This window comes from Phyllopteryx taeniolatus, chromosome 9 (genome assembly GCF_024500385.1).
Source record: "Phyllopteryx taeniolatus isolate TA_2022b chromosome 9, UOR_Ptae_1.2, whole genome shotgun sequence".
Lineage (NCBI taxonomy): Eukaryota > Metazoa > Chordata > Actinopteri > Syngnathiformes > Syngnathidae > Phyllopteryx > Phyllopteryx taeniolatus.
Genome location: NC_084510.1, coordinates 14,926,872 through 14,954,670, shown reverse-complemented (window position 1 = coordinate 14,954,670; position 27,799 = coordinate 14,926,872). Strand labels below are relative to the sequence as shown.

Sequence of the window (27,799 nt, the reverse complement as noted above, 5' to 3'; positions counted from 1 at the left end):
CATGTTTGGGATGGTCATTTCGTCACATCTGCGTGGCCTGCCCTTTCCGTGACGCAGGAGCCAATTATGTTGCAGTGGGGCGGGTCCTGCCTAGAAACTATGTGGGAATCAGAGGGCAGTAGGCTGTAGTACGCAAATCATTGGTCAAGTGTGTTAAGGAGAACAAAATAGTTTCTAGCTGTCAGTGTTACTCGAATACGAAAATATATACAGTACTAACATTTTAACACTTTATTAGGTACACCTAAAGCCGTTTCTCAGGCTTTGGGTACACCTTTACTAGTTCACAGCGACCGGCAGTGGCGACTAAATTTGGGGTACTGTATATAGTGTTGGGGCCGTTGTGACTATATACATCTACTTTTGTGTAAAAATACATTTACATAAAAATATATTGGTATTAAAAAAGTAACGAAAAAAAAAAGTGATGAAGCGCCAGCCAACGCTAATGTGCGTTAGTCAACAAATATAAATCTTATTACAAGTAATTGACATAAAACAATAGCTATAATACACAACTATTAAAAGTGTATATAATCTACTTAGATTTTTTTCCCTAGCTCGTTTTCATTTATAATCAGGCACATTGTAGGCGACTATTTGTAGCAGCGATGATGTTGATGTTGCGTTGGCAGTTTGGCCGTTGTGTTTCCCATACAACTGTTTTATTTCGATAATAAACGTTTGAGTGTTTTCTACTCCCGGACGGTTAAGTGGGATCAAATTTGAGAATGGTTTTATTTTGCCGCCTCCTAGAAGTGCATTATCCCACCGCTAAGTGACCAAGTTATCGTTGCTAACGTGGCGTCTCTGTACACAACGATATTGTTCGCAAAATTCGGCGGCGTAACGGAAGAGGCGATGAGGAAAGGTTCGTGGAGTTGTGTAAAATGTTTGTTTCTGGCAACGAGGCCCTTTTTGGATTCATGAAAGTAACCGCTCTGATTTTATGCCTTGCGTATGCGCCTGTCTTCCAGTAAACGTGGTCATCCTTGTGCTACTTGCTGTGGCTTTCCTGATCATAATTCAACGGAATCTCCTCAGCCTCAGCGACTTTTTACACAAAGAAATCACACGTAGGTGCTTTCAAGTCGGCCGATTTTATTACGCCACTAGCTTTTATCCATGCCATAGGGCGCACTAGTAGAACGACTGTGTCTTACGAGTAACGTTTTCCCCCACTACTAGTACCACTTTGTTTACCCTACCTTTACCCAATTAAACCTTACTAGTAAATTACTGTGTTGCAGTATTAACAATATTAGGCCCAACTAGCAAGAAATTGTCATGCACAAGTAGCATCCTGGACCCCGCCAGTAGCATCAAAATATCCACTAATAGTTTTGCCTCAGTAGTAACATGAAGTTGTCCCACTGCTATGTGTCCTCACAACTTTGGCATAAGTACGAGTAGGACAAGTACATGTTACTAGGGAGGCAAAATTGTTCACTACATGACAACTAATTGCATGCTACTAGTACCAGTAATGAAACGAAATTCTACTAGCTAACACCTAGGGTTTCATTATTGCGAATTTCCCAATTGTGGGACTTGTAAGGGATATATTGTGTAGTTGTCCTACTAATGTGCGGAAATTTCATATGGTAGTGGAAAAAACGTCACAGCCGTTATACTAGTGCACCCGAGTCGTTCTACTAGCGTGCTGAATTGTTTATGGAAACGCGTTTGAGCATTTATTCAATTTCCATTTTAAGGTCCTTGTACTTGTATGCTTTTTGTCTTAGTAAGACAACTACATGTTAAGACTAAAGTCAAGCAAAAATGCACTAGTCGACAACTGTGTGGTAGTAGTATCAGTGACATTATTCAATTCTACTAGTTAACCTCTAGCACTTCCCTAGTAGTACTAGTAGCACACAGATGTCAACTAGTGCACAGTTTTGATGGGGATATCGAATGAATGCTCAAATCCCTTTCCATGCACCACGCATGCATGAAGTGAAAATCCCCGATCTGTTCTCCTCCAGATACTGGGGCCATTCTTCCCTTTGAGGCGGAACTGTCTCCGGACCTTAGGGTGGATTTGGAGAGACAAGGAGACGAGATCCCTGTGGTCATGACTGCTGCTGAGGAGAGGCTCGGTGCTGCTGTGGCCGCCATGTACAGCATATACCAGAACACTAAAGCCAATGTTGTCTTCACCATTGTCACCATGAACGAAACAGTGGATCACCTAAAGTAAGACCGTAAAGCAGCCTATTCTGTCATGTGTATGAATGCAGGGGTGGGCAAACTTTTGTCTTCATGGGCCGTGGTGGATGAGGTTTAAAAAAAAAAAAACGTTTGTGAAATAGTTTAATAATTAAATAATAATTCATGCTAATTTTTAAATTGTACTTATTGATTCAAGTATACTTAACTAACCAATTATTGAATAATTATTTCAAGTCAAATTGTTTATTTTAATATGTAAAAATAATTTATGCTAATAAAATAATTCATGCTCAATTTTCCATGTATAATGATTATAATTACAAACATTTAATAAAAAAGTACAATTGTTTTAATAATATTTTGTATTTTATTTACAATAAATACATAATTTAAGAAAAGTCCATCCATCCATTTTCTGAGCCGCTTCTCCTCACTAGGGTCGCGGGCGTGCTGGAGCCTATCGCAGCTATCATCGGGCAGAAGGCGGGGTACACCCTGAACTGGTTGCCAGCCAATTGCAGAATTTAAGAAAAATGAATAAGTAAATAAAAGTGAATCAATTCATTGTCATTAACCTCTGGGTGCGTGCATCTGTCCTGAGGGGCCCACTCAAGAGCCACTACATTATTTAGCTAAATAATATTAGAAACATGGTGTACTGTAGTGCTGTTCAACAATACTAATATAAATACCTCATTGAGTGAAATATTGTGACTGGGAGATGTCAAGTATTATAGTGCTTATCATGTCTTGAGGTATTCTACAAATGCACACAGAAGAACACAGTCTTGTGTTTGAATTACCAAAGTGTGTTGATCAACAGGGCGTGGCTGAGTGCACCAAGGCTAAAAAGCATGAAATATAAAATGGTTCTCTTCAAGCCTGAGCTGCTGGTTGGCAAGATACCAAAAAATCCTCAAATGATAGATGGCACAAAACCGGTGAGGCAACTGTTTGTACATTTGGAGTACTGAACATTTATTCACCACATGACGTTAAGTTTATTTCATGCAAACTTTGCTCATCGGGCCTACTTTTCAGCTGACCTTTGCCAGATATTACCTGCCTTTATACCTGCCTGAGGTGGAGAAAGCCATCTATTTGGATGATGATATCATTGTGCAAGGTAAGACACTCTGTATTTTAAGATAATCCATATCATAGCATGATTTTTTCCTAACTGAAAAATCAGATTTCCTTTTTGGTTTCAGGGGATATTAAAGAGCTTTATGAAACAAGTTTAAAACCTGGACATGCAGCAGCCTTCTCTGATGACTGTGATTCAGCATCTGCCAAGGGCATTGTTCGAGGGGCTGGAACTCAGGTTGGAATCTCTTATGTCATTACCAACATCAGGATGTGTAGGTAGACTAGCAAAAAAGGATTTTTGAAATTCCTCTTTTCCACAACGTTCAATTCGGTGCGGTACATAATTTTATTTATTTTATTTGTTTAAGCATTTTTATTGGGAGAAGGATCCAGAACAACATACTGTACAACTTGTTTGGCAGCCTACCATAAGGGTACACAGTAAAGTGTGGAACTAGCAACACTTCAGGTTGTGGATTTGTTGACAGAGGATTGACCTATAAGTATTTGTGCGACTATTGGAATGGTGGGTTACCCTGCTATAAGGTCACTCTTTAGTAGAATCCCCAAAGTCAAACACTAAAGGTTGCACAATTTGGAAACCATCCTACATTTTGGGGAAACTATGCAAACCACAGATGGGTACTGGTGATGACAAAGAAGAAAGGTGTGTCAATGACCGTAGAGCAGGAAATGGTACACGTCATGGCTGCTATATACTACTATATAATATAGCGACAATAATAAAAGAATGAAATGTCAGGGAAGTCAGCTGTGTTTACTGTTAAAGTGAAGAGACTTGCCTCTTTGGTACATGGAGTAATCACTGCATGTGTCATTAGTTATTGATGAACACAATTTGTTTTTAATGTTTTAATGTACAGTGAACCTCCACATATTTGGAGTCACCTTTTTGAAGATTCTTTCGGAACCTATCCTATTATTTGCAGACAACGCTCCTATTTGCTGTTTTTATATTCATGCCAAAGCAATAGAAATATTTGCTTGGTGCCATCTTGTGGAATCTTGGTGCCAAGGAACTATGTTGAAGTGAGTTGAGCTTAATTTAGACGTAAGTAGTGGGCTAGGCCCTAACACTAACACCATACATCAGATAACATAACATCTTACTGTGCACTTTACATAGTTAAGCATGTTTAAACGTTATATGCAGTGATTAGAATGAATTAGGAATTTGATTCGTCAAGTGTTTCCCCCCCCCCCCCCCCTTAAATAGAATAACTACATGGGTTTCCTGGACTTTAAAAAGGAGGCTATTAAACAACTGGGAATGAGGGCCAACACATGCTCCTTCAACCCAGGAGTCATCGTTGCCAACCTGACCGAGTGGAAGAACATGAACATCACTGGTCAGCTGGAGCACTGGATGGAGCTCAACACACAGTCGGTTACTCACACTGCACAAATGTGGCCAGCTTGTTTCTTTACATTGAACGTGTATGCATTGCTTTTATTTCCCCAGGGACAATTTGTACAGCAAGACGTTGGCAGAGAGTATCACCACTCCCCCACTCCTCATAGTTTTTTACAAGCGTCACGCTACACTCGACCCCATGTGGCACGTTAGGCACCTTGGTAAGTACAGTGAAGCCCATAATTATTCATACCCTGGACGAACTTATTTACAGTAGAGGACTAACTTACCGTAAATGAAGCATTAATAATAATAAAATCAAACACTGTTTTTCCAGGCACAACAGGTGCTGGAAACCGCTACTCGCCACAGTTCGTCAAAGCAGCTAAACTCCTTCACTGGAATGGACACTATAAGCCTTGGGCGAGGACGTCCTCCTTCACCGACGTGTGGGACAGGTGGTTCATTCCGGACCCCGTGGACAAGTTTCATCCAGTGCGGAGACATGTAGAGGACAAATAAGACTGAAAATGTGTGGGTATCTGAGTAAGTCAAGTCAACCCGGCTGGCAGGAACACACCTCTCTCAGGAATACAAATACATCCATCCATTTTCTGTACCACTTATCCTCACTAGGGTCGCGGGCGTGCTGGAACCTATCTCAGCTATCTTTGGGCGAGAGGCGGGGTATACCTTGAACTGGTCGCCAGCCAATCGCAGGGCACATATAAACAACCATTCAGACCTACAGGCAATTTAGAGTCTTCAATCAACCTACCATGCATGTTTTTGGGATGTGGGAGAAAACCCATGCAAACACGGGGAGAACCTGCAAACCCCACAAAGGTGGGGCCGGGATTTGAACCCCGGTCCACAGAACTGTTGAGGCAGATGTGCTAACCAATCAACCACCATGACACCGAATACAAATACAGTGCCATGAAAAGGTATTGCCCCCCCTTCTCAAATTGTTACATTTTTGCAGTTTCCTCACTTTAAGATCATTAAACAAATGTAAATATCAGACAAATATAACCCAAGTGAACATAAAATGCTGTTTTCAAATGGTAATTTCATTTATTAAGGGGTAGAAAAAAACTTACCTGGCCCTGTGTGAAAAAGCAATTGCTCCCCCTAAACCTAATAACCAGTGTTGGCACAGTTACCTTGAAAAAGTAAGTTACTTTACTGATTACTGGATCGTAAAAGTAACTTGGTTACTTTACTGATTATTTGATTTCAAAACTACATTAGATTACAAGTAACTTTTTCAGTTGGTTTTAGCAGCTGCCAAGTAGCAGGAATATGTTACTTATCCACAGTACAGAAAGAGCATTAGCTTAACTGTACCCATTACTTGGTAATATACGCCAAACAGGTTACAGAATATCAACATGAACCAATAACTTAAATATTAGTGTAGTTGAAGCCAAATTAAATGAGCTATTTAGTGCAGACTTGACATGCCAAATAGAGTAAGTACCCAACAATGTAAAGAAGCACACAATTATCTGGTACACTTCTCTAAAGACCCATAACTAATAGACAAGAGACTGTTGCAACCCTGCATATTGATTGAGGTTGTGGTTTCTAATTGTGCGAGAGTCCATGCACGCATGCACACACGCTTGCTCGCACCATCGTAATTTTGATGCGAAGAGAACTTTTTTGCTCCCGGTGACAAGATTACACAACCGTTCACATCTCTGTGGAGATATTTTGGCCCACCCTGCATTTCAATTGGATTCAAGTCTGGACTTTGACATGGCCACTCCCAAAGCTTCCTTTTTTTTTTTTTTTTTTAAATAAAAAAGCCATTAAGAAGTTGACTTGCTGGTGTGTTTTGGATCGGTATCCTGCTGCAGAACCTAACCCCTTCAGCTTGAGGTCACAAACTGACAGCTGAACATTTTCCTTCAGAATTTTCTAAGAGCAGAATTCATGGTTCCATCAATCGCAAGTTGTCCAGGTCCTGAAGGAGAAAATCTGCCGAAAACTTGGAACTCTGCCTTGGATGGCATTTTTGCCCAGTCTCTTCCTTATTGTTGTCATGAACACTGACCTTAACTGAGGCCAGGAGGCCTGCAGTTCTTTAGAAATCGTACTGAGTTCTTTGTGGCCTCCTGGATGAGTCATTGCTGTTCTCTTGGGGTAATCTTTGTAGGCTGGCAGCTCTCCTGGGAAGAGTCACCGCTGTTCTATGTTTTCTACGTTAGGATAATGGCTCTCCCTATGGTTCGCCAGAATCCTAAAGGTTTTAGCTTTTGTAACCCTTTCCAGACTGCCAGATGTCAATTACTTTATTTCTCGACTGTTCTGGAATTTCTGTGGATCGTGTCATTTTGTTGCAGCTTTTTTAGATCTTATTTCTGGCTTGATTTTTTTTGGGGACAGATTCTGTTTGATTTTTTTGATAAAACAGGTCTGGAGGTAATCAGTGAAAATTAACCAAAATATATTGCCATAATGAATTTATGATTTCACAAGGGGGATAATGCTTTTTCACACAGGGCCAGGTAACTTTGAATAGTTCATTTTAAAACAGCATTTTACATTCACTTGGGTTATATTGGTCTATTTACATTTGTTTGAGCTTAAACAAAGTGCGGAAACTGCAAAAACAACCATTTGGGAAGGGATTCAATAATTTTCACAGCACTGTATTCTCCAGGGATAACCTTCCACTCACCATTGCTTATTGGTACTGTATTCATAATACAGTATTGTGAGAGTAAATTTGAAATCACAGCTGCTTTAGTTGAGATGAGCATATTCCCAAATGTACTAAAACTGTCTTGCGTTCTGATGGCTTTTTCAAGCAGAAATCTTTGACCAATTGAAAAGCGAAGAATCAGCAGACCCTGACAAAGCTAATCGACCTATTTTGTCAAATACAAAGCCAATGCATGGCTAATAAGTGTACGTGCCAAAACAATGAACTATTCTCAGTTACACTGTTTACATAGAGCTCTCACACAGACTATTTGAAAGGGTTAGTTTCCATTGTTAAATTGGTGCAGCAGCATCTTGCCAACTTTCATGGGTATCATTCCAAGTCACTCATGCTACCTTACCCTTCCTGTGGAAAAGTAATGTTTTATTGTTACTACAGTCACTCCATTTTCAATGTCAGTTAACGTCAGTGACCTGTGCTGGTTCAGAATTTCACTACAGGTTTTACACATTTCTCTTTCTGACTGGTGAGTTCACACTTGGATTGAACACACTACAACAGTAATTGTACTGAAATATCAATTTCAATCTTAAGGATAGCTGTTACAATGCCCCCCCCCCCCCCCCCCCTTTTTGGTGACAAAGCCCAGCAATTTCATATTTGTGGTGTGAAAGGTCTCTACAGTATGAAACAACTGAATCCATTGGTCAGCAGATCGAAACTGGCTCATTACATTAGTCTCTATATACTTCAACTGATTGACACACGACAATGGTGCCACACGATTCATAGACATTGACACCAGTTCATAGACATTTTTCACTTCTTTTTAGGTTAGTGATAGTATCATTTATGTTTGCCAGTTTGGACTGATTATGAATTATTCAAGTTTTTTTTCATGTTATTTGTGTTAATGATGGCAGAAATCACCCGTACACCACACAACACCTACATTTGGGTTTCAGGTGCCTCAGTGACCATTGTTTTGAATATCTTTTGATACGTTTATCTTCTATGTGATAATTTCTGTTCAAAGTTATTAAAATAAAAGTGGTTCACATTGAATTTTGACTTGTTTACTTCATTCTATGTCTATGAACAGCCAATGTCTATGAATGGTCTATTTTTTTTTTCTTTCTGAATATTCCAGATACCGGTGAGAGAAGACTCCAGATTTGCAGTGAGTGGATGTTATGAGTGTTTATAAATGAAGGTCTGCACCTCCCCCCTGACCTCAGGCTCAAGTTTATTTAAAATATGTGTTAAAGTCATAGGCATCATCTGTTTCCACTGTGGAGGAACTGGTGTTGATGGGGGCTGACTTGAACTGAACATGATTTTTTTCTGGAAAGACAATACAAAGGGTCTTCAGTGGGTATTTGTTGACAATGTTAAAATATAAGGAACTGAAAACAAATGGGTACCTTTGGGTGAAACTTTTTCCGGTTCATCTGCATTTGTCTCATCAGCTTTTTGTTCAGGCTGTGAGGGGAAACACAAAACATTAAAGCGATCCAAAGACGCACAGTTCTCTCAGAGGTTTGTTCACCAGCAGGATCAGAGTTGGATTATAAGTCTTCATGAGTAAATCCAGACTTGCGTTTCTGTCCTCATTTCCATGCTAAGGTAAGACCTCAGACTGCTAACCTCAAGTCAAATTATTATTAAACTATTAACCATGTGGAGTACCTCTTTGTTCTCTGCCTCAACATCCTCCTCATTGGGTCCAACACCAACTTTTTCTTCAGTGATGTCGCTGACCACCAGCAGACCTGTAGTAGGACCGTTCGACGCAAACCCGATACAGTTGGCCGGGGTTGGGAATCTTATATCTGTGGAAAGGACAATTGTATTTACTCAACCGTAACAGTACAAAATATGTTTAATATCTTCTCCAACACCCGTACTGCTCAAAGTTTTCTGGTTGCCAGTTTCCAGTTGTTTACGATCCCAGCTGCTCCACATCTCTGTGACCACAGTGTCTGTCACATAGGCAGGGAGGCTGTGTTGATCAGTGGCCTTGCAGTGGTAGCGCAGCGTGGCTCTGGGAGGAATCAAAACATGGACAAATGTTAGCATGCACTCCCATGCTCATACTACCACATTTGTCAGGCTGATAGTGTTTGGATCAGAGTTGGATTAACAGTCGTCACTGGGAAATCTGTACAATCTATTTTTGTCCACATTTCCACACTAGCAGTCTGTGGTGGATCATTGACCAGGATCAACAAGGTTAAAAGCTCACCCTGTCCAATCGTCCAGAAACGATGAAGCGGCCTGCATCGTGTTGAGGATGCCACCCTTTTGCAAGAATCCACGCTTTCTGGCCAACAAGGTTAGAAAGTCCCCAGAGGTTCTATAGTTAGCAATATTGTACTCGAGCATGATCTGAAATGAGAACAAATGGTGAGGAAATGACCATAATGGCAGCATGGCACCCATCTCATTTTACTGAACAATACCAGAGTCTTGTCACACTGCTTGAGCAGAGTCCCGACAGCCTCCTCCTCCACACTTTCTTGGCCGTCCCCTACTTGCAGGCTCCTCAGAGCCATGGTGGCTGCCGGGTTGGACGGACATGCCAGTATTCCCGGACTATCTACCAAATTCACAGCTGCGGAGATTTGCACCTCCTGCATGGATCTGAAGGAAAATACGTTGAAATCCATATTAGAAAGCAGTTACCAGCAATATTTGTCAACACTGCTCAATAAGATTGTGTCAACTCACTTTGTGACGCCTCTCTTCACACCAACAATGCATGCATGACTTCCCTTAAGAGTGTTGATTAGGCTGCTCTTACCCACATTGGGAAAGCCTGGACAGAAATCATTTTTTTTGCAGTCTTACAGTTAATGTTATAATGTGCAATGCATAGGATCGCTTTCAACATTTCATCCTTATTTATACGCTACACATCTGTCATGTGTCATCGAGGGTGTTTTTTTTTTTTTTAATTTATTTACTATACAGCAGTTCACTTTGTTTTTGTTAATGTTAAAAAATTTCACTTAAAACAATGCCTTAGTACTTTTGGGTAATGTTAGCATTTCATTAGCACATGTGGGACCTTCACTGAGGGACTTTTTGTACTGATACTGTTGTGTGCGCAAATGTGCGGCCACTACATAAAGTTATCAACAAATCTCTTAAATTCACTTTTCACTCTTTAGGTTTCAATTTTCAATACACTGGTGAAGTTCCGCCGCCTGTAGCAGTTTTTACCGTTTCACTAATTTAAACATTTCTATACGAACTAGTTCAAAGTTCAGTTCATCGTTCCAAAAATGAACTAGTTCAATTCATAGATCACGATTAAAAATTTTGAACCAAATTCACCGGTCCAAAAACGAACTAGTTCATAGTTCTTTTTTTGTCAATATGTTGCTGACGGGCTCTTATCTTCAAAATACTGGCATTTCATTTCCCCAATGTTGCCACCCATTCAGTCCACACTAGTAGCCAGCTGCAGCTTTCACCCTACAATCTCAAAAACGAAAAACTTGAATTATTTAAAATGAGGAATTAAAACAACAACAGGACTTTTGTCCTTAATGTGGAAACAAAAACAACACAATATGGCAGGAATGATGGTGAAAATGACATTAATAACTTTGCAAAACAAAATAAATTCCATGTTATCACAGTGTGATCGTACAGTTTCAAAGGTCCCGTATTTTGCCAAACCAAATTTTTCTAGTATTTTGTGATGTAATATTGTCTCAATGGTGCCTGAGTAAACATGTCAAATATGAATTACAATCGTCCACGCATTATTGAGATCCATATGCTTTTCTGCCGACAGGCCTGAAATCAAGTCATTCAAATTTCGCACTTATCGACATGCCTAGCGAAGAGCTCCGGCTACCTCTCCGCTCCCGAGCCTGCCAACATAACATGCTCTCACAAGTGGGTCTTCTACACCGAGGCAACCAATCAGAGGAAAGGGTGCGGTCTTAGCCAAATATGGACAAAGCGGATACAAAACTGGCTCAAACAGAAGCTTTCAGAGGGGCCTTTTCTGGACACTAGTATGACAAAACCAAGGTGTTCTTTTAAAATGAAATTGACACTTTTATACAAAGTTCATGTTAGAGACTCACTCTATGGAGGTCTAAATAGCCCCCCCCCCCAAAAAAAAAAACATAATATAAATACCTTTAAAGCATTGATACAAATAATTTTCCTACTAATCAATTTTTATAATTATGTAGTGTATTACAAAAGAACACAATAACTCCATTTACATGTCCCCGAACTCACCTCAAGCACTCATGTAGCTGCCTGCCTACAGTAGTTCAATTCCGAAGAGCGAAATAGGAAATGCAGTGTGAACACTTTCTATTAGCATATCCAAACAGGTCCACTGCTGGTTACTTAATATTACAGTTGATTTACTGTATATTACAGAACACCAACATCGCAGCAGACCCTGCAACGTGACGATTGTCCACACGGACATCGCGATGACGATGCTCAAATAAAATATCGTGCAGCCCTATCTGGGATTGTAAATTCTGTTGTTAACTGCTGGTCTTTACCAAGACAATTACTTTTAATAATAAATTAAAATTTCCTGATTATATAAAAAGGTTTTATATCTTATGAGGTGCTGTTTCATGAGATTAATTATTAAAATTCCCTGTGAATCACAAGATTGAGACATGAGGAACTCCACACACACCCACTTCTTACCAACTATGCCCACTCGGAGACGAGATTTGCCCTCCTTGGTTGCAGCATAATGTGTGAGCAGATCAGTGAGAAGGGTGGCTCTGAAGCAGGGTGATCCTGTGGGTAGGTCAAGAATTTTATTGGAGGGCTTGATCCTGCGCCGCCTCTTTGCTTGCTGATCAAGACATTACCACAAGAGAAAAATCACAAAATAAATAAATAAAATCAACCACAATGGACAATTTCACATCAAACATTTGTTCACAACACACAAATGAAGCTCAGCATAGGCAGAGCCACTTCATTGAGTGGTTTGATTGTTAATGTCGGAGGTTGTAACCAGTTAGGAACAGCACCACACAAGCTGTTCAACCTTCTCAGACCTCCACGGAACTAAAATGCAAATGATTCTGTATCAACATCAAAATTAAAATCATTGGAAGCAAGTGGAATTTATTTACTAGTTCAAACTAAAACTTAGTTATTAACAATTATAGTATATAAAAACAGGTCAAAGCAGTAAAATGTTTTTTTTCAAGATTGTATTTCTTTAACAGAGATGTGACTAAGGTTTTATTACTTAATATATTACATGGCTTAGCACCTTCCTATCTTGCTGACTTAGTGGTAGTGTAAGCTCCATCCCAAGAACTATGCACGCAACATGCTGGTCTTTTGGCAACAGAGAGCTAAAAAGAAGTCAGCATGTTCTAGAGCATCCTCTATTCGGGAGTCAGAGCCAGATTTGTAAAAAAATTAAATAAATAAATAAATCGTACGGCAGATTTCTGGCACTATGCAGAGTACTTACAGCCATGCTTTTGTGATTACAGGCAATACAAACAAACTCGACTCATTTGAACAATCGAATCTTTTGTATGAACTACCTAAATGGACTCATTTCATGAACTGACCGTTCCTTGCTCAGTTCAGTTGACCTCTGCCACAAGCCAGTGCGACATGAGAAACTCCGCCACAAATGGTGCAACTTGTGGCATTGCTACAGTAACTAAGTGCAGAACCGGGCCACCGATGAGGTAATAGCCTTCGTAGCCATAGAGCTCCCACGATTAAAAACATTTACATTCCTCATAATGGATAGTTGCATTTTTTTTATTTGTTTTATTTGTTTCTACACTGGTTTGTCCAAAGCCAAGACAACACCTAAAATCGATCAATAATCAGTCAGTGCAAATGAATATCAGCTGGTTCAGTGCTAATTGATCGCCTACAAAAAGGTCTCATTGCCAAGGTGTGAGTCAAGACACAATGGCTAAGAGCAGAGAGCTGTCTCAAGACCATCGCAGACCAATTGTTGCAAAACATAACAATGGCATTGGTAACAGGCACATATCTTAGCTTCTGAACGTTCCAGTGAGCACGGTTGGGGCCATAATACGTTAGTGGAAAGCCAATCATACCACCATAAATTTGCCTCGATCAGGTGCTCCTCGCAAGATTTCTGAGAGAGGAGTGCAAAGAATAATCAGAAGAGTTGTCCACGAGCCAAGGACCACCTGTGGAGAGCTTCAAAAAGACCTGGAATTAGCAGGTACAACGTCGCCATGGCCTTTATGCACGCTCATCACTCAAGACCCCATTGCTGGAAAAAAAAGCATGTCAAAGCTTGTTTAAAGTTTGCTGAACAACACTTGGACAAGCCAGTTAAATACTGGGAGAATATAGTCTAGTCGGACGAGAGCATGAACCAGCTGATATTCATTTGCACGGACAAGGGGCTGGATTGGTGTTTGACTGATAGGTGTTGTCTTGGCTTTTCATGCCTTTTTGCACCTCCGTTTGTGTTCAATACGTTTTCCCTGTGTCATTTCACATTTTTTAACTTAATTTCTGACCTTATTTTTTTCTACTTTCCTTTTATGTATGGTTTACTTGGGTTGTTCCCAACATCTGGTGAAAAATCCAGGTCAATAGCACCTGTGGAATTATATCCAGTGATAAAAATGGTGACGTGTTAAATATTTCAACTGCTGTCTATCGCAGGCTAAAAAGAAATTTCGTCGTTTTTTCCCCCCAGATATCATGCATCCCCACTAACTTTGAAGTAACCCTCCGCACCCTGTTTATAGCATAGACATAAGATACTGTAGGTGCAAAGTTAAAAAGCCCAGGCTCCTTTAAAGAGGATTGTATAGGAAAACAAACTATCATTGAAGTGCAATAATTGCAGTAGTAATGATTTAATCCATGTTGTTTGGGACTATGATTTTAAATAGTTATGGTTATGATCATTGCCTGCCACTGTGGGGGACCTAGGTTCAAGACCCCTACCCATGGCTGTGGTGTCCTTGAGCAAGACACTGATACCCCGAACTGCTCCCCGGGAGCTTCAGCTGCCCCCTGCTCCAGTGTGTGTTCACTGTGATGGGTAAAATGGCTTGTTTTGCTAGTAAATACACTGCAAAATAGTGAAAATAATTATATGGGGTGGTACACTTATGCAATTGTTTTTAAATGTATGTCAATCATATGGTTATGGTAATGCTACTAAAAAAGCTGGTTGCACCAGGTGCTCCTAGTGCAGAGCCCTGGCATTATGTCCATACCGTTTTTATACATCGATAGTGTCTTGGTACTTTGAAGGCCACAACTGGAAACTCCTGCTGTAATATTTGTATCCACTGTTCCACATTTTCTCTTGGTACCAAATCTACAACATAATACAAACCAGTCAATTTTACTGGAAACAACGTGAACACACAAAGCAATGCGGTGAGGTGTCTTGTCCATGTACCTATTTTGCTCAAAACAAAAAGTATCTTCTTGCCCCCCCTCTGCAGGACTGCCTCCTCCAGCTGTGGACACCTGCACCCCATTGGATCACGAGCATCCAGCACCTCTATGACAATATCAGATGCATCGATGACCTGAACAAAGGAAAATGTTCTGATGAGTTTCAACGAAAAACACAAAGTCACAAACCAGAACTGTTTAATTACCTTGTTTAGTTCAGCACAAAGAAACTTTTTTGAGTTCCTTATTGTGGTATTTTTTTCCCTTGGACCCTTCACAGTCTCATCCTGCAATATAGTGACAAAGAGCAGTGATATTACATAAAAACATTTATTTTATATCTGAATCCAAATTCCATTGCTTTGTTTTCTTACCTGACGTGCTTTTTTGGCTTTGGGTTCTTTTTCTTTACGTCCAGTCTCCTTTTCCTGTTTCCTCTTCTTAGCGCGCCCTTCTTTTGCAGCTTGTTTTCGTCTTTCTTTTTCCTCCTCAATCTGAGGTCAGTGTGTTTGGCAGAATTACTGATTTTGCTCAAGGCTCTCCTGCCTCTTCTATCCTGATCATATTGCTGTGCCACATTATGGCAGCATAAAAGAGCAGTGGAGGAAATTGCAAGCCATTTGAGCATTTACTCAATAACCTACTTTTGTCCTCATTAGTAAGACAATTCATCACACTAGTATAACGACTGATGCGCATTAGTAAAACCACTGTTACTCTGACATACAAACACCAAAGGCATGAAAAAGGTGACAGACCAAAAAAACAACATTGTAGTGGTGGCTGGGGGGATCCAACTTCATGCTACTAGCAAAACGGTACTAGTTAACATCTAGCTAACTAGGTTAGTAGCACACTGATGTCAACTAGTGTGCAGAAATGTCATACAGTTGTGGAAGGCAGTAATGGTAAAACATTTCACTAGTAAGAAAGTCATTTTTCTGACACGCTCTAGCAGTTTTACTAGTGCGCTGAAGTTTTCTAACTAGCGAGGAAAGCGCGTACTAGTACACGGACACAAAGCGCACTGCTCAACGCTCAGATGGCTTTCCAAACCAACCTGCAGTCTCCTCTGCTCTGCCTCCCGCAGAACTTCCTCTTTAAATGGAGCACTGCTGGGCACTCCTGGATCTTTCTTGGGTCGTCTGCTCACTCCTTTCTTCTTGGCCTCTTTTTTTAGCTTTCGGTTGTGCTCTCGGACCTATATATATATATATATATATATATATATATATAGATTTTTTTTTTTTTTTTTTTAAAGCCAAATATGTGCATAAAATCATTTATGAAAGAGAAGAAGCAAACTGTGCGGACCGTTCTAAAACTGCAAAATCTAGCCATCTTACCTTCTTTTGGATTTTATACCGTTTTGCACATGACAATCGCTTACTCGCTTTCCTTAGCTCTAAGAAAACGGGGAAAAGACGTTAACGTTGGCAAGCAGCCCGGAAACGCACACTGTCTGGATCAGTAGCGGTAAAGGTAAGGCAAGACGTGTATTTATTTATCGTAACTAAAAGCGTCTACTTACTTGGTCGTTTCATCCTGGAAGTGTCGGGTCGGCCGTTCCAGTGTGCCTGAGGTGCTACAATCGCACGTGGTCTCAGGGCCAGACTCACAAGTCGTCAATTCCGCTTTAATCAGCGCACAGTTTAATTGTATACCGCCACCTGTCTATCAGGAGGTTTACTACGATTACTAAACTCAAGTCACAAAGAACTTCAGATTTTATAATCGAATAAAATCATCCACGGTCCACCCATCCATCAATTTACAGACAAGTCGCTGTTGTCATTTAGCAGCTGTTGCATTTTTGTAAACAGTGAGTGGTTTTGCAAATAACCCAGCAGACATAATGTTATCATTAACAGTATTTATTTAAAAAAAAAAAAACCTACGTGTTCATTGTGTTGTATAGTGTTGAGGAGTAACTGATTATAGATTATGTAATTTAATTACAAAATGTGTGTTATTGTAATCTTTTGCATTACTGGGAGAAAATGTGTACCGTTGCTTTTGGAAATTTCCATGATGACAATTTTAGTTCTATTTGAAATATAGCCTCAAAAACTTGTTTAAAAAAAAATGTCATATCACTTCCTCTTCTTCCTAAAGCCGACGCCTGTGATTGGCTCTCTCTTGTCATGTCCCTTTCTGAGTAGCCTCAACCATGACATATTTTTCCAAATATGACCTTGAAGCGCCACCTTGTAGTGCAATATGAGTTCGTCTGAGATTTTGGAAAGTTTACTTATAGTTATACTTTTGAACACATAAAAGAACATTTATTTTTCGAACGGTTTCATCTGGATAATTTTGTATTTTTTTTATGGAACATTCACTTATCTGGGTTGAAGCGATTGTCTCCTCTGAATTGTGCACATTTGTTATTATGTCAACATGTGTCATCAGTGTAAAGAACAAATATGTGGTTGTTTCCAAAATAATGATCTGGTTTTAATCCACATTTTTGGAGGAGCCCTGCTGATGCAGTCATTCAAAAATAAAATAAAAAGTAAACAAAATGTAATCAAATGTAAATAGTTATATTACTTTGAGAATAGTTACAATTCTATTACAATTTCAACAGACTAACTTGTAATTGTAACCAACTACATTTCCAAAGTAATCCTCCCAAGACTGTGAAGTAGTCGAAGAATTGTCACGTGACCATGCGTCTCATCCTTTTGGTTGGTTTTGGATGGTGGCGAGCGATCGTCCGTTAAGTCCAGGACGATGACCAAACTGCAGTTTTTAAACGTCTTCTTGACCGAGCGGCTCATGCTCGCTGCGCAGGAGATCTACAAGTCTGTGGAGGACACAATTTTGGAGTACCAAGAGGAAATAGCCATCCGAGAGCGGGAGAACGACCATCTGAGACGCAGGCTGCGAGATGCTGGCATTGAAATATGGCCAGGTTAGCCCCACGATACACTAACATTGGGACTCTTCCCCTCGGAGTACAAATACATGATGGGGTTGGAGTTGGGTGAAAAGTGTCAAAACATAGTAAAAAAATAAAAATAATAAAAGCCAATAGAATCCCCCAAATAAAAACAACCACTCTTCACTTATTCAACGTTAGCCGCTCGTTGACGTTAGCAGCTACTGTTGTTGTGTAGCTGCTAGCTAGCACGTTAGCAACCTTTGTTTGTTAGCGAACTGGCTCGCCAGCCTAAAACCTACTTTACATGTAACATTACATGCCCGATTATTAACATTTCTATGTTGACGTTGGCATCACACCAATGCTTTATTTTTTTGGGTGGAGGAGCTATTTAACTCTTGGTAGATAAATAAACACATTTCACAAGTCTGTGCACAGCAAGTGTCAGTATAACTTGTAAAGCCTTCATTTTTAGCAGTTCATCTTATCCACAACAATAGTCACTAACATAATTTATGTGCACTTGAATTGATGTCGTGCATAACTGTAAAAATATTGAGAGGCACTGCCTCTTAATGTAATGATCTAAAACACATTTTTGGATGCATGCAGAGTTTAAGTGTTAATTGCCATGTAATTTAAGACAGATTATGTTCATTTTACAGGTTGCATACAAAAATGAAAAACACTAACAAGGGTGTAATAGTATCATGAACGTGACTGTATAATGAAATGTGTGTAGACAATCTTGCATAAGGTTGAAACCCGTCCTTCTTAGAAGGAGGTTGTACCAACTTTGGTGTTTGTGTAGTGCAGGTCACCGAAAGACAACCACAGCAGTCCAGTTGCAATCAATTCAGTGCCCTGAGAATGCAAGTACCTGGATGACTGAGAATATTCATGGGCATGGAACAGAAAGACTCTCAAACTCAGGCCAAGGTCAAACATAATGTTAGGTGAGCAAAATTTGTTGGTGCTCACCTTAAACCTTCCTCATTTCTATACAGGGGGTCCTCGGTTTACGTCAGAGTTCCATTCCTAGGGCAGCGACATGAACCGATTTTTTTCCGTCAGTTGGCAAACAAGGACCACTGAACTGTGCTGAAAAAAGAAGAAAAACAGTCATTTTAGGCACAATCTATGTTTTGTTTTTTTTCTTCACGACAGCATCCATGAAGGTGGCCCATCTTTTGAAATGAGTGTCACCAAAAAGCCCCCCCCCCCCCAAATTAAAACACATGCAGTCAGTGAATATTTTGATGCTTGCAGATCTGAGGTCTCATGAAATATGCTGATGTCTGAAGTGAGGGCAGTTTCAATGTTTTTTTCATGTCTCCCTCAAATTTTAATTGAACATTTTATTGTACAAGCTCAAGTTCAACTGTACGTGTAGGTTATTTACTGTAGACAATTTGTGTGGGGACGGTTGTGTGCATGTTTAGTATAATTGAGTCAGTTTAGTATAATTTGGTCAACTCGGGGCTCTGCTGATTTTGTTTCTCAGACCGTCCATCGATGGCGTTGCTAGAAGAGGAGGATGGCGAGCATCCACGACGCGAGTGGAGTCCCAGCATGGGGCATGAAGAGCGTATTCCAATCCAAATCAAGGATAAGCGAGATCTCCGAGCCAACCAAGGAGAGCTCCAAGGCCATGGCTCTTGCAGCACATCAGAAAACATGTTCTCCCCTCCGCGTGTTGCAAATGAGTATGTGCAGGACGGCCCTCACACGTCAGCCCTGCCCCAGAGTCAAGGCCTGGAGAACAGGGAGCGGGATGCTGGCTCTCGAGGCTCCTCAAGGCACGTGAAGGCGGAGAGCGGAGGCGGCCACAGGGGCCCCGTTTCCTCCAACAACGGCGGGCAGCCCCTCGCGCCAGTCAACCCAAACTGTGCAAATGAGAACAACATAGACATCATAGGGGTGGAGAATGGAGGACAGATGGTTGGCACTAAGGGAAACGGACCTGTGGTAAACAGGGGACAGGCCTCTCATATGCGCAACCAAGTAGCCAACCCCGTAGAATACCCCCATCAGAAATCTCCCCTACAAGGCCACATGTCGTCCTTCTGCTGTAAGGTTTGTGGCGAGGCGTTCAGTCATGTCGGGCACTTGCACGTGCATGTACAGGTGCACACGCGGGAGAAACCTTACCGCTGTGGTGTTTGCGGGAAATGCTGCAGTTCCTCGGGCCGACTACAGGAGCACCAGCGGAGCCACACCGGAGAAAAACCGTTCCGCTGCCAGATTTGTGGCAAGGGGTTCACCCAGATGGCACACCTCAAAGTGCACATGAGGATCCACACAGGGGAGAAGCCATACAGCTGCCCTGTGTGCGGCAAGTGCTTCAGTCGCTCTGACAAAATCAAAAGGCATCTCCAAACACATACCCGTGAGGGGACCTATTTTACAGGGCAATGATGTACTGGTGTCTCACATTCATGTGGATTTTATTTTGTAAAACAATTGCTGCCGTTTAATACGACCTTTGTACTGATTTAGAACTTGGAGATCTGTAACTGTTTTTACATGAAATAATACTTTTCCAGTCCACGGTCCCATCATTGATCTTTTTATCTGGTTCTACGTTTGATATTTACGTTGCGGAAAATGTATGACCCAACTTTTTTTCTTGACCTAGCATTGCAAAATGTTCCATCTTTTCCTTTAGTAACCAAGTTAAGAGAATGATTTAGTCTTACACACATGCCTTGAAACTGGAAATGGAACGTTTATTACATTTTCTTGATCAATTGTGGGAAAACTAATTCTCAATAAGCCATCCATCCATCCATCTATCCATCCATCCATTTTCTGAGCCGCTTCTCCTCACTAGGGTCGCGGGCGTGCTGAAGCCTATCCCAACTATCTTCGGCCAGGAGGCGGGGTACTTACTGAACTGGTCGCCAGCCAATCGCAGGGCACATATAAACAAACAACCATTTGCACTCACATTCACACCGACGGGCAATTTAGAGTTGTCAATTAACCTACCAGGCATGTTTTGGGGATCTGGGAGGAAACCGGAGTGACCGGAGAAAACCCACGCAGGCACAGGGAGAACATGCAAACTCTACACAGGCGGGGCCGGGATTTCGTCGTCCACCGTGCTGACATAATTACAATTATTCAAATTTAATTTAGAAAATTAATAAATTTGGCTCAATACGGGTATGGAAAGAACAGGTCAGAACATTAAGAGAGAGTGACTCTTTGTTCCAAGGAAAAGATTTAGAAAGTACTAATTACTAGATTTTTCATTCATTTTTTGATCAAGGAAATTCAGTCAAATATTGTCCCTAGATTGGACAGTATGTATTTACCTGTATATGTTCTGAACACCTATTTCAATGTCACCGTCAATTTGAGCAGATTAATTCTGGCCCGAGAATAGGGCTGCAGCTATTGAATATTTTTAGAATAGATTATTCCCCTGATTATCCCATCGATTACTTGAATAATCTGGTCAAATTTGATGTTGCATTAGTAAACAACAATACCAATTTAAAAACTAATATGCATGTGCGGTGCAGCTATTTATTCTTTTTTTGTCCACTTGATGTTGCCATCCTCACGTTCTACACTGTAGTATCTGTGACTTTGAACGTGTGTCTCTTAAAGGCAGGGCCTGGCCTGATGAGTGACGTGTGCGTCAGCGAATGAGACTGCAGTATTGGTAAGCTCAGGTTAGCCAGTCTGGGTGTGAGTTGTGGTTGTTGCAGCTAGTGTATGAATGTACTTATTATGTGTTTATTTTCTTTCAGTTTGTTCAATAAACCGATTCTAAGTGCACCAGTGGCTGTGTCTATATCCTTGAACGTTGTCGGCGATCACAGTCGTGCCGTGTCAGCCAGTTCTGCTTTGCAGTAGACTTATTGCACTTTATCTTATATTTAAAGTGTGAAATTATCCTTAACTTTGGACAATGGATGCTTCGACACAGAGATTTTGCTTAGTTTTTTTGTAATTTAATTATTGGAGATATTTGTATAATCGCCGCAGCACTACTGGAGAAGTCTCCCATAAACGTAGTTGAGACTGATTCCAAAGTGCCTCTGATGGTTGGTAGTGCACTCCAAGTTGCCTCAATTACTTTAAAACTGGATAAATCCGTAATCATTTCCAATCAATCAACAAGATTCTTAACACTCAATTAACTGATGTCCATTTGTGCCATTACCAATTGGAAGAGTCTTGCAACAAATTAAAGTACGATATGTTTTCTTTATGATTGATAATACCTGTTTTTGTGGCCAATGATCTATGATTTCTGGTTGTTTACATCTGGATTTTTTTGGGAGTAGTCTGCCTCAGTTTTGTTACCTTTTTTCCTCTGTTATTGCATTGTTAGCGAGCTAAATACTGCCATCTGACATGTCAGTGCTCCCTGAAGTCTGCTGAATAATTCATAGCACTATTGTGACGGACCACTACATTATTGTGTAAAATAATGTGATAGTCTGCCACTTGTAGTTCTGGTCTGATCACTCCTTTAGGATTTCTTTTGTCTTGTTACAATGACATGCGCTATTGTGTCTGTCCTACACCAGGAACAACTTACTAGGATAGTACCATACAGTCACATTTATTTTCACACACCCCGGAAGTGATGGTTTGTCTTAAATTATGCACGCCTGAGAGAAATGCAGTGGAGGCTTTCTCCTCTCAGGATGAATGTTGCATTCATATTCATGTCTGACTTGGCCCTGCAGTTTTAATACTTTGTTAGATACTCTGGATTTGGCCAATATGTCAATATGTAGAAATGTCAATTTACAGGAGAACGTTCTAAATGAAAATAACATTTCATGCCTTTCAAATATTTTACAGCTCATGTCATATGTGATAATGCTGTTCTTGCAACAATTATTAGGAAATTATACAAACAGGTAAGCGCTTGCGTAAATGGGCTTGTTCAGCAACATGGGCAATATTGTTGGCGAAAGCTCTGTCTGTACTTTACACACTAACCTCTACAGCGTTTCTGCAAAAAATTGTATATCCTGCCACAACACAATTCTGCCAGTCAGGGCCGACCTTAGCCAATTTGACGCCCTAGGTGAGATTTTTTTGGTGCCCCCTTCATTTGCAATTTACATACATTTAAAAAATAATTTGAATAGCATTGTTTTTAAAATTGGCTTTAATTTATAAAAAAAACAAACAACCCCCAATTTAAAAGAAAGACAACATTAACATAGTTAACGTTACCTTTATATTTAGACTTCTTTTCCTCCTCCACTTTTCTTCTTTTGCGGAACTGTGCGCCCGAGGGCTTAGCTGTCCTTTTCATGATGGGAAAAAAAAATGTAAATAAAATCACCTGTCCTGTTCTGATTGATCGCCCGTTCGCTGACTTGAGATGCGGTTCCCACGTCATGTGACATGACTTGCCAAGTGACAAACATAGTTACTTTAGTTTATTTTGTAATTGTATTTATTATTTTCCAGACAGAAACGCCAGTGGCCGTCACAAATAATTGTATTATTTTATTTAAATATTTTTTCCCCGAGGAGGAGGCCGCTGGCAGTGCGCCCCTCCAGCAGATAGCGCCCTCGGCGACCGCCTATGTCGCCTCTGCCCAGGGCCCGCCCTGCTGCCAATTACATTGCAAAACTTTTTGTATCAAATCCTACTAAATTCTCGTGAGAACAGACTTCAATAAACGCAGCTTTGGATGGCTTCAGCATGTCAACCACACATTCACCTCTACTGGACTTGGTTTCTTGTGCACAAAACTCTGATGTACAATGTCACATCAGGCCATATTAAATGTTTTTGTTTGTTTGTTTGTTTGTTTTTGTTTTTTCATACAGTAGTCACTAAAATATCTACTATCATGTTATGTGTCACTGACTTACTGGATATTTACTTGACCTTTGTGTCTAGATTGATTTGTTTGCAGAGCCAGCCCTACCCATAATGTGTCGACTTTAGCGTCTCCCTCCAAGGCGATTGACATTCGCTTACAAAAGAAATGAAATTGAACTTACAATTTTCTGCAATTTAAAAGATAACATTACACCCAATTTAAAATATCAAATACAATTATAAATAATTTAACTGTTACAACTTCCATTTTCAACACCGCTTATCCTGGTTAGGGTCGTGGGAGCCTATCCCAGCTGACTTCGGGTGAAAGCCGGGCTACACCCTGAACTGGTCGCCAGTCAGTCGCAGGGCACATATAGACACAGACAACTATTCACACTCACATTCACACCGTCACTGAGTGGGAACTGAACCCACGCTGCCCGCACCAAAGTCAGGCGAGTGTACCACTACACCATCAGTGACTCTTGTTACAATTTAAAATATAAAAATAAAAACCTAACATAGGTGTTGTCTCATGCATACTGTTAAGTAAATTTTTCTGATGTACATATAAAGTATAGTGAAATGTTGATTAGCACATGCAGTGAAGGAGTAACCCACAGTTTAATATGGCATGTGTGAATGCCATGGGGTATTATAATGTGTACTTTAATACTGCCTCTTTTGAATGCAAATTACATTTAGGCTCCTCAAAGAGATGCAGAAAGTACACCTTACACTCATCACTTTCTTTAGGAAAACAGATCTTAAACTCGCCAGAAGATTCAGTATATAGTATAGTTCATTTATGCATTGCTCAATGCATCAAATTTGAAATACAAATGTTCTTTTTGGAATAAATGATGCATTGTAGTTCACTATCCACTTTTCTGCAGTAAAATATACTCGCCACTTGGGGGGGTACTTATCATTTCAATAAGGGATCAGTGACAGGAGCAACTGTTACTCCTTTTTTTTTGCCAGTTGAATTCAAATGATACCAAAGAAGTTGTATAAGTGAAAACTGCTTTCTCTGCAACCAAATTAGTTTCTACTTTTTCCACAAAGGGATCACTGTAATGAGCTACAGTTCATTACATTTGACAATAAATGCATTTTCCTCACTTTTGCCACATTTGATGCCATTGTGCTGATGCGCTTTCCTATCCAACACATGTTGAATCGTGAGTCTGCAGTGAGATGTCTCATCTGCTCACCTGTCACGTTGCAAACAGGAAATGAAGCCAGGATGTTCAGTAATAAGATGCCAAGAGACTCTCACGATTCTATTTGCTCACATAGGGCCTCAGTTTTATGGGTGATTTGTAATAAATCCCGAGATTCATTAATAGCATTTATTTGCTGCCAATAAAGAGAAATGTCACCTTTATCAATCTTTGAGCTGCTTGCTTTATGCAATTGTTATTTTGGCCTTCCTGGTAGGCAGTTCGGGGAATGGATGGACGGGTATTTGGTAAAACATGCTCTCTTAATCTGTAAAGCTCAAATTTGACAGGACCAAAGAATAACTTGCATGGAGCCATACTTAAGTTCACTAACTGACAATAAAGTGAAAATGTTCCCACAGTTTTTGCTTCAATTTCATTATTATCATGTCATAATAATTGCTGTATATGTCATGAAATTTTTTTTTTTTTTTTTTGGTTAAGTTGTGTTTATTGTTTTCTCCCCGTGCCTGCATGGGTTTTCTCCTGGCACTCCGGTTTCCTCCCACATCTGAAAAAACATGCATGGTAGGTTAATTGAAGACTCTAAATTGCCCGTAGGTGTCAATGTGAGTGCGAATGGTTGTTTGTTTATATGTGCCCTGCGATTGGCTGGCAACCAGTTCAGGGTGTACCCCGCCTCCTGCCCGATGATAGCTGGGATAGGATAAGCGGCTCAGAAAATGGATGGATGGATGGATGGACATCGTTTGGTTACTGGGTCCATTTCGCACACCCAGTCAAGTTACAAGATATGTTTCTTGCCCTGTAAAGGTCTGTGTGGGTGTAAATAACCTTCATATTTGATATTAGCCTCATAATTCAGAAAAGGCCAAAGCCTGTGGTGCTGGAAAGAGATGTGGATTTGCACTGATTAAATTTGCCGTGTGGACTAATTGCAACATTAATCTCCTGTAAAGTATTGTGAGTGTTACAGAAAATGAATTTAAGTCTTTAATGGGATTACACAACTCTGGCATAAATACCAACCACATCCCTCCTTTGCTTCCCCTCGTGCCCCTTGGCTCTTGGAAAGAAGATTGTATTAAAGTGTTTTTTTTTCTTTTTTTTTAACTCCCAAGAAACCTTTTCTACCAATTTAAAGAAAGAACTCCCACTCGCTTTCCTGCATCTCTCATGCATCTGTCACATCCTCCTCTGCATTCACTCCAACCTCCACCTTGATGCTCTCCTGCTCTTGCAATTATACAGTATATCTTACTGACATTGACATCGGCCTATATAAATCTCCACTTCAGGTCATGTTTGATTTTCTGTTAAGGCAAACTGTTCTTTCCCGTATAATTGTCTCACTAAATCACACAGCCTAATTGTGAAAGACACAGCAAAGGGGTTGAAATGCAAACATTTGCTCAAATACAGAGCAGGCAGTGATCATGGTTGATAGCATTGAATTTTATTGGAGTTCTGTTTAAAAGCTTTTATTTGTAAACTGTGTCGAAGAAATGGGCTGGATGTGCTGTGCAAAGTGGTTGAGAACATGATCTGTGATCAAAGGGTATCAGGTTCAATTCCCGCAATTGCCATAGGCATGCAGCTGAGGTCTCCTTGAGCAGGTCCAGAAGTATTTGTATGTTGACAGTGTTTGTATGATTTTGACTTTATCCGCCTACACAATGGATTTGTAAGGGAACAATCAAAATGTAATTGAAAAGGAGAATTTAAGAATTTCCCCCAAAATATGACATTACTGCCATTTTACGCCGAGTATCTCCATTTTCAACGACGGTACTCAATAGTATTTGGACAAAGTTACAATATTGGCAAACAAACCATCATTTGAAGCTTTTATTCTCAGATAAATATTCTCTCCATCCATTTTCTATACTGCTTTTTTCATGGGTGCAGGTGAGCTGGACCTTTTCTCAGCTGCTGTTGGGTGAGAGATCGCCAGTCAATTGCAGGGCAACTCAGATTTATTTTAATGTATAAATCATCCATCCATCCATTTTCTATACCATTTGTTCTCAATAGGGTCGTGTATCAACTTCAGCATATCCCAGCTGACTTTGGGTGAGAGGCAGGGTATACCCTGGACTGGTTGCCAGTCAATCGCACAGCACATACAGTACAAACAACTGTATACATTCACTGGGGACAAATTAGTCTTTAATTAACCTAACATGCATGTTTTAGGAATGTGGGAGGAAGGTGGAGTACCTATGGAAAACTGGATGCAAGCAGCCATGATTTGAACCCAGAACCTTAAAACCGTGAGGCTGATTTTCTAACTACAAGACCACCATGTTGCCATGCATAAATCATAAAAAAATCTAAATAATTCTTGTCTTTCCCACATTTGTAAATATGACTGCTTATGTAGCGTTACTTTACGCTAATACTGTGGTATGACTTGCATTCTGTCTGATACTTTGATGTGACGTGAGTCGAAGGATCAGGGGAGGAAAATGAGGGTGAAAGAGAGGGAAGGCAAATGAGAGGTCTCAGTTGGAGTCGTGGTTCATTGGACACAGAGTTTAGTGGACCTCATTAGGGCAGAAGCTTCATAAAAGAGCATACATACTCACTAACAAGCCTGCAACTTGGACCCAAGTGAGGCGATGAGGTTCATTGCAGCAGAAGGACTTGGATGAATACGTCGATGGTTTGGATGCTCTTTGGTCACTGGGCCAGAGGCATCCTCTCTTGTTCCCTTCCTAAAAATCATCAGGGATTATACAGTAGTCACCGATGAAGTCAATGTGCACTTCTTCGGTTGAGATGGTTAACAACAGTTTCAAGTCCCAGTAAAGCAGTGGCGTGCAAAAGTGTGTTACTGCCCGAGGCACATAACCGTGGGCGTCAAATGGGGGGAAAACTTGAAAACTGTCTTGGGGTGGCTGACCATTTTGGGGACCCCTTTCAGTCTGACAGGCCCCCTCATCAATAGGTACATTCTGGAAGTAAATTAGAACACCCAAACAAATAATTTGTGGAAATAAATTGGAGTCCGCACCCTACACACCTTCCACCCACCCAATTTTTGGAGGGGCCCCTCCAGAAGTTTCTGTATGGGGGCCCATAATCTGGTGCTATGCCCCTGATGACGATGTATTGGAAAGTTCCAAGATGTGATTTTGTTTAAAGCTGAAACAATCTGCCATATTCACAG

The 27,799-nt window shown here is 40.5% G+C and overlaps 3 protein-coding genes and 2 non-coding genes across 7 annotated transcripts; 2 read left to right on the top strand and 3 right to left on the bottom strand.

Moving 5' to 3' along the window:
• The first annotated feature begins 505 nt into the window (after positions 1–505).
• glt8d1 (glycosyltransferase 8 domain containing 1) lies at positions 506–8,378 on the top strand. Its single transcript, XM_061784738.1, has 9 exons — positions 506–871; positions 978–1,076; positions 1,989–2,199; positions 2,999–3,116; positions 3,217–3,301; positions 3,387–3,499; positions 4,502–4,668; positions 4,748–4,860; positions 4,977–8,378. Exons 1-9 carry the CDS (start codon positions 862–864, stop codon positions 5,159–5,161), a joined length of 1,101 nt encoding a protein of 366 aa, XP_061640722.1. The 5' UTR covers positions 506–861; the 3' UTR covers positions 5,162–8,378.
• A 164-nt stretch (positions 8,379–8,542) lies between these two features.
• gnl3 (G protein nucleolar 3) lies at positions 8,543–16,413 on the bottom strand. Its single transcript, XM_061784737.1, has 15 exons — positions 16,273–16,413; positions 16,088–16,146; positions 15,802–15,942; positions 15,116–15,235; positions 14,948–15,028; positions 14,743–14,875; positions 14,555–14,658; positions 12,009–12,162; positions 10,044–10,131; positions 9,776–9,956; positions 9,559–9,701; positions 9,221–9,357; positions 9,003–9,145; positions 8,738–8,795; positions 8,543–8,657 (listed from the first exon to the last, which is right to left on the bottom strand). The coding sequence occupies exons 1-15, from the start codon at positions 16,283–16,285 to the stop codon at positions 8,560–8,562; spliced, it is 1,653 nt and encodes a 550-aa protein (XP_061640721.1). The 5' UTR covers positions 16,286–16,413; the 3' UTR covers positions 8,543–8,559.
• LOC133484251 (small nucleolar RNA SNORD19) lies at positions 9,429–9,504 on the bottom strand. Its single transcript, XR_009790335.1, has one exon. It is a non-coding gene; the product is annotated as a small nucleolar RNA SNORD19 (small nucleolar RNA).
• On the bottom strand, positions 12,242–12,375 carry LOC133484253 (small nucleolar RNA SNORA47). Its single transcript, XR_009790338.1, has one exon. It is a non-coding gene; the product is annotated as a small nucleolar RNA SNORA47 (small nucleolar RNA).
• An 857-nt stretch (positions 16,414–17,270) lies between the features above and the next one.
• LOC133483916 (zinc finger and SCAN domain-containing protein 22-like) lies at positions 17,271–25,027 on the top strand. 3 transcript variants are annotated; one of them, XM_061785773.1, is made up of 3 exons: positions 17,518–17,658; positions 18,440–18,584; positions 19,133–25,027. In XM_061785773.1, the coding sequence occupies exons 2-3, from the start codon at positions 18,578–18,580 to the stop codon at positions 20,044–20,046; spliced, it is 921 nt and encodes a 306-aa protein (XP_061641757.1). In that variant the 5' UTR covers positions 17,518–17,658; positions 18,440–18,577; the 3' UTR covers positions 20,047–25,027. The 3 variants fall into 3 exon arrangements, with proteins under 3 accessions (XP_061641756.1, XP_061641757.1, XP_061641758.1); XM_061785774.1 differs by having other exon boundaries at positions 17,544–17,658; positions 18,445–18,584; XM_061785772.1 differs by lacking the exon at positions 18,440–18,584 and having other exon boundaries at positions 17,271–17,658.
• The last annotated feature ends 2,772 nt before the right edge of the window (positions 25,028–27,799 follow it).

Bases quoted from the DNA above. Each gene is read 5' to 3' on its own strand.
- glt8d1 (XM_061784738.1), top strand. The intron at 1,077-1,988 runs GTAGGTGCTTTC...GTTCTCCTCCAG, and splicing joins TTTACACAAAGAAATCACAC to ATACTGGGGCCATTCTTCCC. The intron at 3,302-3,386 runs GTAAGACACTCT...TTTTGGTTTCAG, and splicing joins TGATGATATCATTGTGCAAG to GGGATATTAAAGAGCTTTAT.
- gnl3 (XM_061784737.1), bottom strand. The intron at 14,876-14,947 runs GTAATTAAACAG...TCCTTTGTTCAG, and splicing joins TTTGTGCTGAACTAAACAAG to GTCATCGATGCATCTGATAT. The intron at 8,658-8,737 runs GTACCCATTTGT...TTGTCTTTCCAG, and splicing joins GGAAAAAGTTTCACCCAAAG to AAAAAAATCATGTTCAGTTC.
- LOC133483916 (XM_061785772.1), top strand. From the start codon at position 17,478: ATGACCAAACTGCAGTTTTTAAACGTCTTCTTGACCGAGCGGCTCATG. The intron at 17,659-19,132 runs GTTAGCCCCACG...TTTGTTTCTCAG, and splicing joins TGGCATTGAAATATGGCCAG to ACCGTCCATCGATGGCGTTG.